This window comes from Zosterops lateralis (assembly GCF_965231275.1).
Source record: "Zosterops lateralis genome assembly, chromosome: 2".
NCBI lineage: Eukaryota > Metazoa > Chordata > Aves > Passeriformes > Zosteropidae > Zosterops > Zosterops lateralis.
In genome coordinates this window covers 92,346,714-92,362,385 of record NC_139763.1, presented here as the reverse complement: position 1 = coordinate 92,362,385, position 15,672 = coordinate 92,346,714, and the positions used below count along the sequence as shown (strand labels likewise).

General features: G+C 46.6%; 1 protein-coding gene across 1 annotated transcript; it reads right to left on the bottom strand.

Moving 5' to 3' along the window:
- Nucleotides 1–3: 3 nt before the first annotated feature.
- LOC310906209 (uncharacterized protein) lies at nucleotides 4–15,561 on the bottom strand (the record flags this gene model as incomplete). The annotated part of the gene is made up of 20 exons (XM_083855269.1): nucleotides 4–1,988; nucleotides 2,392–2,479; nucleotides 2,627–2,711; nucleotides 3,087–3,162; nucleotides 3,475–3,537; nucleotides 3,746–3,894; nucleotides 5,103–5,139; nucleotides 5,839–5,927; nucleotides 6,021–6,098; nucleotides 6,228–6,290; nucleotides 7,116–7,199; nucleotides 7,415–7,500; nucleotides 8,533–8,693; nucleotides 9,702–9,794; nucleotides 10,189–10,309; nucleotides 11,476–11,538; nucleotides 12,457–12,597; nucleotides 13,850–13,887; nucleotides 15,252–15,308; nucleotides 15,406–15,561. 20 exons carry the CDS (start codon nucleotides 15,559–15,561, stop codon nucleotides 1,878–1,880), a joined length of 1,839 nt encoding a protein of 612 aa, XP_083711395.1. The 3' UTR covers nucleotides 4–1,877.
- Between the last annotated feature and the right edge of the window lie 111 nt (nucleotides 15,562–15,672).

The following is a 15,672-nucleotide window of genomic DNA, read 5'->3' as shown; positions in this document are numbered from 1 at the left end:
GCCTTTCACCAGGATGAGTAAAGTTTATTTTAGTGACCTCAGTACTAGGAAGAGTCTTGCACTGGAAATATGGATTGATGAGATACGTTTAGGCAAAGGGAGGAAGCAGAGTATGAAAAGAGAGGCTGAGTTACTGTCGGTCAGTAAAAACTCAGTTTGTTCTTCTTCCCACTGTTAGGAGGATGCCGGTATTTTTAAATAATTACTGTTTTCTTTAGCCTCTCTCCTCCTAGCAGCCTCCTCACTCACTATACTAGACTCCAGTGAAAAAACAGTTGTAGCAGTATCCCATAGAAGTCAAGATAAAAAGCATTATCAACTGTACAATTAACTGTGCATGCTGGTGACAGCTGATGGTAGGAGTTGATGTTTTAACTCAGGTAATTAAGCAGGGGGACAGCAATACAATGTTCTTGCATTCAGATGCCATCTGACAACTTCAGCCATTAGTAAAGTGCAAGCTTTGATTAAGGAGTATGTAGGTATGGGGAAAAAAATCCCAAAACTACTGGGTTTGGGAGAAACTGCAACTACTTTGTTTCTTCTTTCCTTCCAAGCTAAGTAAGAATACAGTAATCTCTGCAGTCTGTAGGATAGCTGCTCCAGCAGCCTGATCACAAGTCCAGGGTGCCTGATAAGGTAGGCAACAGGAGATGCCTCTGAGCACTCACCCCAAAATGAAATTAAATGCTTGGTTTAGTTACTCCTAAGCCTTTCCCTTCACGTGGCCCTAATATTGCTGGCAGGACAAAGGTACTAGGGAATTCACAGTATAGAGCCCTTCAATAAAACAACACAATGGCTTACAGCCATGTCATGCTTTATGTAGTAATCCATGTCTACCTTAATTACTTTAGAAAGTAATTTAAAGATAAGAGAAAGTTGGCTTCTTATCTAGGCTCTTTACTGCAATATGGCTTTGTGCAACACCTTCCTTGCATCCAGCTTCAATTTTTGCAGTAACATTTCCTACAAAACCCACCTGTTTCTAATAGCTGGCTCAGCACCACTTGAGCAGTATTTCTTAGTGTTATCCAGTGGTTTCTTCCATTTGAATACCTAGATACTAGTAGGCTAGCAACCAGCAGGAAAAAAGAGGGTCTCCAAGGCTTAGCTTGGGAAATGGAGATGTGCAAAAGAAAGCTGGAACTGCAGCTGGCTTTGGGACAGAGGGTTCATGATGCAGCTTTTCCTCCCCTTGCATGCCAGGCTGAAGGGAGGCAGGACTGTGGGGCAGTGAGCACACCCAGACACGTGCAGCCCTTGGGCTGACCTTGCACTGTTGGCAGCACAAGGGACAGAGGCACAACTGTGCTCCTTAGCTACAGCCTTTATGGTTTGCTCCCAGTGCCTGAGTACAGGGCCAAAACAAACGCTGCCTAAGTGCAGGGGGGTTAAGATCCTCCTCATTCCAAGGGTGCTAGCCTTTGTGTTTGTTGCCTTTCCCCTTCAGAAACTGTACCTTTGTTCTGTCCTGGAGGAGGAGGAGTTCCATGAGAAGGTTAGGGTTGTACCTTGCCCTGTATAGCAGTATGAACTGCCTGCATGCAGCCCTGCAGCTGCAACTGCCTTCCACCCATACACAGGACCCCTACATGGCAAGAAGTTGTAGAAGATAGTTGCAGCTTACCCTGTTGGCAAAAACCCAACTAGCTAGCAGAGTTAGTCCCCCAGTATAAACTGGACCATCCACCAAGCAGGGAGCAAAAATTATGTCTGCTCAGCCTCAGTGCCTGATTAAATGAGTGGTTTGTCCCCATTCCTCAGATGGGCCTGCTACTAAGCCTTATTCTCATGATCACTGAAAGCAAGTTCACTCTAATACTTAGGTCAGACTAGGGAAAAAAACAGACTCATTCCCCATCTTGGTTGCTCCATCATGCAAGGATGTCATAATAAATGGATGGTTTTCTGGTTTGGTCACGGAACTGCTCTAGCTTCAGGCCGATCCTCAGAAGAACAGCTTCATCCCACCATTTTGCCATGACCTGGGAGAAGGTAAGAGGCAGAAAAAAAAGATGAATGATAAGAAGTGGCATCATACAGTGGCAGCTGTGTGACTTTGAAGTGCAAGACATACATCCTTCCATGAGACCTGTTTTAAGGGGAAAGGATTTTAAAAAGTTACAGAAATGAGAAATCAGAGAGGAAAGAGTAGTGACCAATACTAGGTATTGATGCAAGTAGACAGGGAGGCAGAGAAATCTTTCTCAAAGATACCCAAAGAGACCTCTGTCGTTTAGGAGTGAGGCAAATCACCCCCAAATTAAAGCTTTTATTTCCAGCTCCTCAAGTGAGTTGTATGGAACAGCAGGGACCCGGTTGTGATGGTTCAGGACAAAGCCAGCTGGGGATTTTGTGCCCCAGTATTCACAAAGAGCAAATACTCACCTGGAGGCTAATTGGAAGCCCAACAGTAGAATATCCAACAGGGACCACAAGGCCTGGAATCCCAGTGAAGTTACCCAGCTGCATGAACCTAGGGGGAAAAAGCTGTCATCAGTATTCCTGGAGACAGCAGCAAAGTCATCCTTTTTTGGTAGAGCTATGATTAATCTCTCCCACCTTACAGCCTGAGGTTCTTTTCTAACTTTTGTTTCTGTAGCGCAAGTGGCACTTTCCTTACCTCATGGACCGGACTGTGAAGGACATATCGCTTCTCCCAGTCAAGAGGTCAGATTCATGAATTCTTGGGGCAGTGCAGGGAATAGCTGTAGAGGAATCATGAAATAACTGAGCTTAAAGGGACTTCAGGAAGTCATCTTGTCTAACCTTCTGGCTCAGGAATGGTCAGCTAGTGCAGGGTGCCCGTGACCATGTCCAAATAGCTTTTGAATATTCCCAGGCATGAAGATCCCACAGGCTCTCTGGGCAGCCTGGTGCAGTGCCATGGACACAACCAGCAAGTCAGAAATACACAGTAGTCTATCTAATCAGGCTGCATTATCCTCTAAGGGTGCAAGGCACAGCAAAGTGCACAAAAGTCATACTCTCAAAATTGAGGAAGGAAAGTTAATGAAGTGATTGTTCTTAAAAGGCACCACACAGCTGTTGAGGACCAGCTCTTTAGCCAGGAGTGCCAATACCTGGTGTCAGGATACAGTTCACTGTGCTGAAGATCTCTTGCAAAAACCTCATGGTCCGAGTTCTCTGTCGATTTGCCTGCAAGCAGAGAGAATCCTGTCTGACGGGCCCTCCTGGCTCACAAAATTCATGTTCAATGTTGGCAGACTCTGCTCATCAGCATCTCTGCCTTTGCAAAAGACACCATTCCTGCAATTTGGAATCAGGGTACAGGACAGGTGGCATGTCCGCTGTGGTGCCCTACCATCCAGCATGCTTTCACAGCAGAGGACAGCTAAAGCTGGGTGACATCTTCCCACGGGTATGGGGAGGCTAAGAGAAGCCCCTACCCCATCTTCACAGTTTCACTAAGTGCTTCCCCTTCAGCCTTCACCCCAGTGTGTTCCTTACCTTAATATAATCCAGAGCTGTGAACTGAGAACCCAAGGCCAGGCTAGCCCGAGTTTCCAAATTCTGAAATAAAAAACAACTGATCAAGGCTCTGCTTGCAGGGAACTGAACTGTGACAGCCCAGGAGTTCTCTTCCAGGTGTGCTCTTCTGTACCAGTAGTCATCCAAGAGGATGCTTGTCACAGAAGAAGCAGGAGGACCTCAGGTTTCTCACTGACATGACATATGTTCTGTATCAGCCAAAACAACTACTGATGCTGCTGCTACTTACCATTTCATGGAAATGTTTATTGAAGTCAGGTTGCAGGAAATCCCTCATCTCACTGAGAATGCAAATTACATGTGCCACTCGTGCTTCCTCCATCTCTGGAAGAGAGACTTCAACCACACTGGCTCCCAAACTCTGCAGGTGCTTCACCGCTGTGTACAGGACAAGTAAAGCACAGAGAGCATCCCTGAGTTCACCAGACTTCACAGAAAGGCTGCAAATTCCCAATCCCTGCAGAGTGACAGACCCCATAGGCCACTGCAGGGCAAGCATCTTCAGTGCCTGCATGACATGCATAGCTGCAGCTGCTTCCCCTGGGGAAATGCTTTCGACCTAACTACATCTCAGTATTCCAGCAGGGCAGGGGCTTGCAGACAGGTTCCTAACTTACCTGCTGTATTTCAGGCAAATTCACCTCACTCCTCCAGCCTCTCATTTAAGCCAAAGAGTAAAAGGATTGACAATGTTTCCCTGAGCTCTTCACATGACCAGTGTTCCATCAGCATGAAGTGATTATTTAGCATCAAAAGATTCCCATTCAAAGCCTTTTCTGGACCATAGTGGTAAAGGAACCAGGGAATACTCAAGAGACCAGGTAAACTATACAGGGCCACTTGATGCACTTTAACAAGGCTGAACATCAAGACATTGGGAAAAGTGAATCTTTTGCAGTCTGAAAAGAATCCTCTTCCTTTGTGACCCCAGCTTCTTCATAAATACTCAAGCTTGCCTATGGTCCATCTCTCCTAAGAAAACTCTATAAATCTAGAAGCATATCTATGGAAATAAGAAGGGTGACGAAAATCCAGGCAAAGCCTGAATACTGTGAACTATCTCAGCTCCAATGCAACTATCATACCAGGCATTGTAGCAGCTTTCTCCCCTGCCCCCAAGTACTCACCAGGGTCAATTTTGCTTAGTCTAAACTCCAACAAAGCACCACTTGGCTGATTTCAAGGAAATACCAGAGGATTGGATATATCACAAAGAGCTAGCACTGTACTACTACTGAGCATTATGTTGTGAAACAAGGCCTTCCCTTAAAACTCTTTTACCATTAAAGCTTGCAGAGTAAGTATTACCAAGCACAGATCTGTCTTTATACACACAGAGGCTGAGCACACTGGACTGCATTCTTCCATTGTAATCTGACAAGCCTACAACTGCTGAGCTTTTTAACCCTCAGCAGTCAGGGGGGCTTCCCTAATACAAAGTTACTGCTGTTTATCCAGCCAGACCCCTTTAAGCAACTGCCTTTAAGGACTTCAGGCAAGAGCTCTTTAATGCATGCATAAGAGGAGCACCAAGTGACACCATAACATCAGGCACAATAAGAGACTTACAGACTTTCCCTCTTTACCTTTCTCACAGGCAGACAGGACTTCAGCATCACATGCCTAAAGAATAAGAGGAAAGAACTTTAGTAACTGCTCTCCTGCTCTTGGTGAGCACACTCACCAGGACTTCAGTCCTCATGGTGCTTTCCTTGTTCCTGTCCCTAACAGCAGTGAAACACAGTTCTACAGGATTTAGGTCACATGCTGCAAGTGAACAGCTTGCAGGTCACACCCCTAGTGGAAATGAAAGGTCACTTTTTCCAGAGCAGAGAATATTCCTCATCTGTGCTGTGCCAGAGCCAGTAAGAGTCTTTTTTGTACCCCCAGGAAGAAATCCTGTGCACAGTTGTGAGGCTGCATTACAATATTCAACCAGTACTAGCTTGCAAGCCCAATTTCTACATTGGAATCATGAAACAACACTCAGCAGCTACAGCACTGTCACCAAGTGGGTACACTCCTTTTCCTCATTTGATTTTAAACTAACTGCCTTTTGTAATCAGTTCAGAAGCATTGCTTCTAATAGAATCAGCAGTAGTCATTGCCTTTCCTCATGCCTCCAACAGACTCTTACTCAAAAGGCTGCCTTAGAAAAAATATCTCCATGTTGATGTTTTTACACAGGCTGTATTATCTTCCAACTACAGGACTAAATATGAGAAGCTCTAATGATGACAGGACAAGAGAACAATGAATGTATTAGGCTCCTTTAAAATCTTACTTTGCAAAGCAGCAGAAAGATAGAGATAAACCAGGCACCTTAAAAAATGTCCAGTCCACTCCCAGTTTTAAGCCTTTCAGGTCAGGAGCACACATATCTGGTAGGGTTGCTTTGGGCTGTTTTAGTCCTGCAGGGAACAAAGAAGAGTTCTTCCTTTTATTCTAGGATGCCTCTAGGAAGGAAGAGCATCTGGGCTCAGGGAGGGAGAGGGCTCACCTACCATATGGATAGAGTGGATCTGGCTCAGCAAGGATACTGTAAACAATGGCTGCATCTGCCACCGATGTACAGATAGGGCCTGTAAAAGAGACCAGTTAAAAAAAGTGACAAGAGGTAAATAGAACCTTCCTCCCCAGGTCTTTTTTAGGCAGAGATTGCCTCCCCTGTGAGAAGCAAGGTCCCTGAAGTGGTGCACTTGTCCCCTTACCTACGCTGACTGTGGAGTAGGAGAGTGGCAAGCAGCCATGACCACTGATGCGCCCAAATGTACCTGGAGAACAAGAAATGGGACTTAGGCTGGGTATCAGCAGTCACTGGAAAGGGCCACCTAGATGGCTCTGGTGCACCCAGGGTGAACAACAAACCCCTGCCAGTCACTTTTATTTCTGCTGTTTCAGAGCCCAGTCTCTCATCCTTCAGTACCCTGTTCTGCTGACCCCAGTCTGTCTCATCAATGGAACATGTCAATACTGAAATTGGTTCTCCCCCTTAGAAATTATTTAGTTGAGGAGAAATAAGTGCAAGGACATTTTGGAATGTTTGTATTTAAATATGCAGAAGCAGCATTGGTGGTGTGGAGGATGATGTGGCAGGAGCAGGATTATCAAGAGCAGGAGACAGCACAACATGGGAGGTCTCACCCACTTCACTGGTGAGACTTCATGCCTAACACCAGCTGTCTTCTGCAAGTGCTCCTATTACCTTTCTGACCAGTTGCATTTTATCATCATCTTCCTCAGATGAATCAAGATTTGTTGAGTTGACCACACATTAAGGGTGGAAAGAGAAGAGTGGCTGAGTATCTGGTCTCAGATGAAAGGTAGAAAGGAAAGGGTAGAAAGGAAAAGCAGCACACATATTTTGTTTAGTATTTGACCTAAGTTAGTTAGGTTTTTTTAACATCTGTTCAACAGAGAGTAGAGAAAACTTCCATGCTCCCAGTCTAACCCTCATGACTCTCAGGGTGCTATATTTCAGAGTTTCTCTGGTCAAATTTTACCTCACAGGGATTAATAAGTGTCTGATTTGTTTGTGGCATTCTACCTGGAAAGCAAACAAGACAAACACACGCCCCTCTATGATTAAAGGGCTCTACCTTTCAGCCCCACCACACCACAGAACGAAGCAGGAATCCTCACAGAGCCTCCTCCATCTGTGCCAATAGCCACGGGGCAGAGACCTACAAAAAACCCACACATTGGCCTGTGATCAGAGACACATCATGTTGCCCTGTCCATTCTACCAGCAGCTGTATCCAAGACAGCACACAGAGCTCTCTGTTTAGCTAGAAGTTCCCCCCAGCTACTAAATCCAAACCCCCCATAAAAAACCTAAATGCCTGAGGTCCTCTGGCTCGGGACCTTCCTCCCACCAACTCCATTTAGGACCACCTACCTGCTGCTACAGCTGCTGCTGACCCACTGGAGCTCCCACCTGTAAAGTGGTTAGGATTGTAGGGATTCCTAGGGATCTTGTGGTACCTGAAGCAGACAAAGATTGTTTAGCCTTTTCTTAGGAGGACTGTGTGCACTACAGGGCAGAAAAAGATCCAGAAACACAGCTCAGGGATTCTGATCTCTTGGTAAGGATCTCAGAAAGTGCCATGTCCCTAGAAAACAGGATGCAAAAGAGACTTCTGCCTTAGAGTCCAATCTCCTGTGAGCATAAGCAGCCCATCCAAGAGAGGCTCAAAGTAATAGAAAAGATGCTGCTTCAGCTCTTCTGTTGGCAATGGCACTGTGCCATTACTGCTTGCCACAGTCCATGATGCAATTCCAAAAGGTGGAGCAGTTGGTGGCCAGCAATCCTTACAGACAGCAAGACAGCTCTGCCCTTTATCCCCAAGGAGCAGCTTCCCACGTCTCCAGCCTGACCACAGCGCCTGCCAAGCCATGGGGTATCTGCCCTCCCCTGGTGAGGAAATGCTGGAAATGCTGGCACCTTATTGCAGCCAAGGGGGAGCCCTAGTTCCATCCAGCTGCACATGCACCAAGTGTGGCTCTACACAAAGCTTTATCCAGGCTGTGAGCACCACTGCCCTGGAACTGAGTTCTCAGCTTGGCTATAGCTGGAGAATTCACCACAGTAAAGCAAATTTAGTGAACCTGTTCTAGCTACGAAGTAAAACCACTATGTTCTCCTGAGATGACTGTACCTTTTTTTCAATGTTCTAGGCCTTCAGCCATCACTGAGGCTGAGCATTACATGACTATTTATTTGTTTTCTGTCACAGCTTTTGTCTACCACTCATCCTATAAACATTCACACCCCCAGGCCTGTAAGGCCTGACAAACAAAGTTCCTTATTTAGCAAACACTTGGAGCCTCTCCTTCCTTTGGTTTCAGGAGCCTTCAGGTTTCCACAGCTACTCTAACCCTCAAATCTACAGTACTGGGTTTTCATACCCCCAGGGTTCTGTCATGCTTCCCCTTATTTTTGTACCCTTCCCTGTGAGTTTTGGACAGTCACAGGTATTTCTAGACTGGGAGAAGAGAGAGGAAAGGGATTTTTACCTATTAGGGTTGCATCCAGTTGTTCCAGTCCCTAGTTCATGCATGTTTGAGACCCCAATAATGATAGCCCCAGCCTCCCGCAGCTTCTTGGCCACAGTTGCATCTTCAGTTTCTGGCTGTGTCCCAAGATACACTGTTCCCACTCGGTGATGGTAAGGTACCTTAGCAAGAAGACACCCAATTATTCATTCTAAAACCCTGGCAATGGAGTACATTCACACTTCAACATTACAACAGATCCCAGATATTAGGACTCATGGAGGTAACCAAGGGCTAGGGAGCACCACTCTTCAACTTGTCCTGTGTTGGTGTCTGTCAGGGGACACTTAATCCTTCAATATTTGGTCCTTCTCCTGTGCAGAGAAGTCTTTTCACACCATGATACAGAAGAGCAGAAACATATAGATGGTCAAACCTGCCTCCCTTGCAGCAATGCAGTTGCTATGCCCAGAGGCTGAAGATGACCTTGACCTCATAGCACACAGCTCTGTGTTCCATCTTTCCATGGACAGAGCTACAGGATTTCAGACTGAAGCCTGGCATCAAGATTAGCTGAATGCCAAAATAACAGATGGACTTATTTTCAGAGTATGCTAAGTACGCCTTAATTCAAGGCAGCAACAGAAGAATCTGTACATAAACAGGACTCTCCAACAGGGGTTGGTATCTGCAGAGCCTACAACAGCCTGACAGCACTGCCACAAGTATTTACTGTTAGCTGTTGCTAGGCCACAGGTAAAAATCTTTGTCAGTAGAGATTTTCAAAGTAACTTGTGTGTTTCTGGCACGTGCATTTTAAGGTAAGGAGAGAGGGATGCTTTGCCAGTGGAGCCAAGTCAGTGCCTGAGAAATACAGACAGTTACACCCACAGTACAGATGCTTTTATACATTCTCATTTCATCATAAAGAGACTGTTTCCCACACCCACCCTCTCCTCCCCGTGGATTAAAGAGATCAGAACAAGATATGGAACACGTCTGCTGTATGCAAGATCTGTCTTCACCCTGCAGAACTCGTTAATCCGACTCACTACAAGCCTACATACAACCCCTCATTACAAACATTTTCCCAGGCTTCTGCTGAGAGGCTGGTCTTAAAACCTTGTCACAGTGAGTTGTCCAGGTTAACCACCTGCAGCAGGAACTGGCAGCTAGACAAGGAAACTCACCACTTTGAACTCTTCTTTCAGGCACACTGGGATGCCATCCAGACAAGACAGAGTACACTTATTCCTGTAACGAGTAGTGGAGGCCTCAGCCATCTGCACAGAGAAAAAGGAAAAGCATAAAGCATATGTTACATATATTTAGCTGAGATGAAGGTCATCATCAGTATTGGGATGGATATAAAAAAAATTACTTTCTTGGCCAGTCTAGAAGTTTCCTTCTTCCACCATATGCTGGTGGCAAACTACAACTTGGAACCCTCTACCCTAGTGAATGCCACAGAAGTTCTATTGCAAACAATCCCCCAGCAGAAAACAGATTGCTTTAATGCTATCTCTCTTTGCAGGAAGGAGAGCAAACTTGTTTGTAGTCCTCTAAACACAGAAGAAGGAAAAATGTACTTATTTTTCTGTGCATATTGGCCCTTCTAATGGATGTTACTGCTCTTGGGGTGGCAGAGGCCCCTTTCCTAGCAGAGGCAGGCATTACCAGCATTATTTGCTCCTGGTCCCACTGCACTATGGCTCTGAGTGGCGGCGTGGATTTGTCGCAGTCCTCCAACATGGCAATGATGTTCTTGGCTACCTGGGATGGCGTCAGCTTCCCACTCCTACAGGACAGAAGTTGGGAGTTTGTTACAAGACCTCCCCTCACCACATCCACTCACAGGGTTTGTCTCCCATGCAGCAAGATGGCAGCTGTCACAGCTTCAAGCAAGAATTAGATAAGAATCTCTGTGTGGTGATGATCTGAACATTGCTGGTACCATCAAGACAGGAGATTCTCTTCCTTAAGGAGAGAATTTCTCTATGCAGAATGCTCCTTAGAGGAGGGCCAAAAGCTAGGAGAGTTACCCAAATATTCCTCAACCACCAGACAGATAAACAGAGACAATCAGCTGACAGCTATAGTGAGAGTTCTCAAGCTCCTGCAAGGTTGGAAGCTATGAAACACCCAACATAATGGGCCAAGACCAAGAAGTCAGACCCCTTTATGCAGGCCTCCCTTTACAGAGAAGGGGCTCCCAGCAGTACTGTCATAACCCACCTTTAACAAACCTTCCCTCCCTCCTGGCAAAGGCTGTGTTACACCATGAGCACACCATCTCTGGCTGACACAAAAGGCTCACGGCCAAGATACACCTCTAACACCTGACTGCAGTGTCAGCCCTTTGCTCCAATGCCACAGCCTGCAGGCAGAGATGGCCCTAGAGGAACAAGTTCTAGAAGTGCAAAAATATGAATCCAAGGACTCCACATCTGGCACACATCCCAGAGGCAACCAGGATTACCAGGCAGCCAACAGCTCATGGAACCCCAGAGTCAGGGGGGTGTTATCAGTTCTTTCCAAGCTGGACACCTTTACTGTGTGAAAGCAGGTGTCATACTCAGAGAAGCACAAGGAGCTGGGGAACCAAGGGATTCATCAGAGACCCACAGTATGCACAACTTGTATAATCCAGATCAAACTTCATCTACTTCTCACTTGTGTTTGAGCAAACAAGATATGTAGAAATCTCTCTCAGCCAAGACTGACAAAAAGCCAAAGAAAATGGCATTTAAAAATCCTTGCAGGGCTTGTAAAGTTGTGCTAGCTCTCCCAGCTGAATCTCCTTTGTTATTCTACTAAAGGGAAAGAACAGCAGGAAGTGATGATAAACAATGGCACTTCAAGGACAATGCTAACAAAGAGATGCCTGAGAGCCTGTGGAACAGTGGCAGCCCACAGCAGAGGTACATGCGGGACAGGTTGTTCCCAGACCATAATTTCACCTACCGGTAGCATTCCAGATAGTCTTTGATCCCTTTGAAGCTAAACCCGCTCCTAGCAGAATCAGACCTGCAAAAGAAAGGAATAAAAGGTGCAACTGTGAGCCACCAAAGCCAGGTTTGTTTAGACCTGTAGAGTTCAGCATCACTCACAGCAAACCACGTGGATTGCCAGCCCCTGCACTGCAGCTCACACTCTGCCAGGCTCCTGCACACAAGCCAGGCAACAGGTACACTACGGATGCCACAGAAGTAAGGCATCAGTTCTGCCAGTATGTTCTAGTTTCTTCCTACTCCTACTGAAATACAGCAGTCATTAAACTCTTCAAAATGTAATCCAGATTTACATTTGCACCATTGCAACATTACAGCCTAGCTGGAATATACTTTTGACCCTACTTTCCACAACCTCTGTCAAAAGTTCAATCCAGAGACAGCTAGCAGCACTTCTGGGTGTGTAGTGCAGGAGTGGAAAAGGCACCATGCAGCACACACAAGGATACACATGAGCAAACTGCTTCAACACATCAAGTCAAGGGCTCTAGCACATAAGCAGTAGACCATTTCTCATCACTAACAAAGATAATTTCTTGGCATTATTTTCTTGCAAACCTGGTGTTCTCTTTGAGATTCCCTTGAGGCTAGAAATAGCACTCCTGTAAAGTCACTTAGAGGAATTTATATACTGAGTAGCCAAACACTAAGTGTACCTGCTTTGATAGTGCAACCAGTGCCCTGGTAAGGGCAGAATTTGGTCTTTTCCCAATAGCCAGACTCCCTTAAGCTTTCCCCTTTCACATTGCTTGTAATTACTGGTGATTTATAAGTTAGAAAAGGCAAGATGACTGACAGCACTATTTGTTTTGTGAAGTGGCTGGGCATGGAAACAAGAATTCAATCTAAACTGCTGACTATGACAGCTTCCCACTAACCTAACAGTGCCAGCACGTGTGTTCTCCCACTTCTCTCTTCCACATCACATACTGACCTTGCATCTGTCAGCTGCTTGATAACATCTGAAGGGCTTTTAGCTTCCAACTTGTCTTCTGTAACCCCTGCAGCAACCTCCGGGATAAACGTGGGATCTTCATGAATGTCAAGGGAACGCATGAGCGAGAAGTTGTTCATTCTGAATAAGAGAGAGTCACTGCTGGAGTTTTCAACCTCGGTGATGACGAATTTTTCAGACAGTTCAGAAGGAACTTTACCCAAGAACATTTTGTCTTAGCAGTCTACTTGCACAGCAGGGAGTCGCAACAGTTACAAGATAATCTCTCTCATGTATTTCCTAAAGGCAGCACCAAATCTATTCTGCCTGCTTAACAAAGCCTCCTACCTCTTGACATAAGGCCAGCCTCTGTAAACCCGAGCTGGGAAAGAAATGGTGGAAGTTTTTGATTCACTTTAATTAGGCCTCTCATACACAGACCAAACAAGACAGGAATGGAGAGGAAAATAAAAGGAGAATGTAGTGCAGTGTAAGCCATACATTCAATCACTAATCCTGTTAAAACAAGCCCCTCTTCAGACTTTTCCACGACCTGCTTCAACAGAGTTTGTTTGCAATCAAATACATTGGGGACTGCAGCATAAATCCATAGCTTGGACCACATAAAGCAAGGAAATCAAACCCCTGTCACAGATACCCAGGAATGATCTGCAGTATAACAGCAGTGACACTTGCCTGGGCTTGATTTGCTCAAAAGGCCCATAACCCAAGTCAAATTCAGAGGTGACACAGTTCTCAGTGTCCTGGGATCTGCACAGACGACCCTTCAAATGATGGGCAAACTATATGAAAAATGTATGAAGAGGTTCCTGAACCTCTTACCCAAGTGTCTCCTACTGCAATGTATACTTGAAATCAGTTTCTGAACAAAAGCACATGTGAGAGAGAGCAGAAAGGCTGATCTAAAATAGAGAACATAGTTAAAAAGAACATACCAAAACCTCTGAACTTTATGTCTGCCCTCATTTCCCCACTACTATTATTCTTTGAACCCTATCAGTGATAAGCACAGCATATTTGCACATTCACCAGCTTTGAAAAAAAGATTTAACAAAAGACCAAAGGCAAAGAGAAATAAAGGCAAACAAAGGGCAAAAAGAAAAGCTGGCAAATACAGTTTCTATGCACCTGCATGAGTGTGAAAAAAGATTAATTTCTTCTCATAGAGACCCACTCAAATTACAGTAGTTAAAAAAATAATCTAGCAAACACCTATGAAATAATATTACTCACTCTCCAATCAAATTATGCAGCTTCTCCCTTTTAAAAATATAATTTCAGATAACCTACAAGCAGTGTGCAATGCAAGTACCTTAAACTTAAAAAAGAAAAAAAAAGAAGCTTGGAGTGGGAGAAAAATCCCCATGCTTACCTCATTAAGAATGGCAGTAAGCAGATCTGCCCAAAAGCCTAGGGAAAAAAAAGAAGCAAAAATGTTGGTTTGCAACAGCTTTGACCTGAACACCTTTTTTCACTAGACAAGGAATGCTGAATATGCTCATGATTGCTGCAGACTCAGAGCACCCTAGAGAGCATGCAATGCTATGCAGTAAAGAAACAGCACAAACATTTGTATTTTACGCCACAAAAATGCTTTCCTCCCACCTCTCATATTTATAAATTATAAAAAGAGTATTCTTCTGATTTGTCTGCCTTTGTCTTTCCCTGACTCACAGAGAAATCCTGCAGCTGCAACACTGTTAAGAAGCATCTAAATAAATAGGTCCCATCTGTTATTTTCTTCATGTTCCCCAGATTATGCAAACACTGGATAAGGTAGGAGCTTATTATTTTATTTACTATTAAGACCTTTCCTGTCTCTCAACCAGCTCCCACACTAAAATGAGTCAAGTTAGAAAAGTGTGAGAAATTTAGAGACCTCATGGTAGCAGACAGCTGAAAATACTCTTTCAATACCCTGGCTCCCAGTGTGGCAGCATCAGCAGCCCCAAAGAGACCAGCTTTGTTCTGGCCTGTCTTAATATCTTAACAATGGACTTCAGAACACACTGTGAGGTGTACAAATCCAGCACAAGTCTGAGGCAAGGCTCACATGCCAGTCCCACGAAGCGGCACGTTACCTCACGCATTGGCTAAGAATCGCAGCGCCCTTTCGAAAACACACGGCTCCTAATCTACATCTGATCTAAATGATCTAAACACGGCACCATCCCGTGGGAGACTGAGAATCCCACACCCCCCTTCCGAGGCGGATACCGGGAAAGGAAACAAGCCCTTTTCCGTGGTACCAGAAGCAGCCACAAAGCAAAAGGTAACAAAGTATTCTCGTTACTGCATCTTGACATAAACACATCGAGCTGTTTCACTCCAGGCCCAGCCGGACACCAAGCTTTGTAACAGGTGACACGGCTGAAAACAAACTTCCGTGCCTACCTCGCTCAAAATGAAAAGCCAAACAACAGCAGCAGCAATCAGACCCAGCAGAGGCTTGTGTGAGGCTGGCAGTGCCCGGGGGCTGCTGCCTTTTGCCCCGCTGATCCCAGGGCCTGAGCCCGCCTGAGGGAGCCCCCAGCACCCTGCGGGGACACCCTCACAGGCCGGGACACCCAATCTTTTGACGTCCAGGGAAAGCAGCTGGCAGTATTTCCAGTTTAATGACAGCTCCGGGCTCTCCACACCCGAAGGCACACAGCACACCCCAGCCAGTGCCCGCGGCACCGCACCTGGGGCCGGATGAACCCGAGAGCTCCACAGCCTCCCCGCCCTGTTTTCCCCTCTCAGCCCCGGGTCTCGCCGCCCCGGCCCGCACTCACCGTGTTGGCCACATGGACGAAGAGGCGCAGCCCGGCGCCGCACAGCCTGGGAGCCCACTGCGGAGAGAAGGCGACAAGCAGGTGAGGTGAGGTGAGCTCCGTTCCCGCCGCCCCCCGCCCAGCCCAGCCCGGCCCGGCCCGGCCCGGCGCTCACCGTGTCCCGGGGCGGCCCCGAGGGCCCGGCCTGGCGCGGCCCCCGGCGGAGCAGCACGGCCGTGGCGCTGCCCGTGTGCCGCCGCACGCAGCACAGGTAGGCGCCGGCGGCCGCGGACAGCACCCACAGGAGCAGCAGCAGCAGCAGCAGCGCCATCGCGGAGCTGCTCTCCCGGCCGGCCCTCCCGCTGCCGGGGCGGTGCCGGGGCCGGGGCGGTGCCGGGGCCGGGGCGGTGCTGTGGGGCCGGGGCGGTGCTGTGGGGCCGGG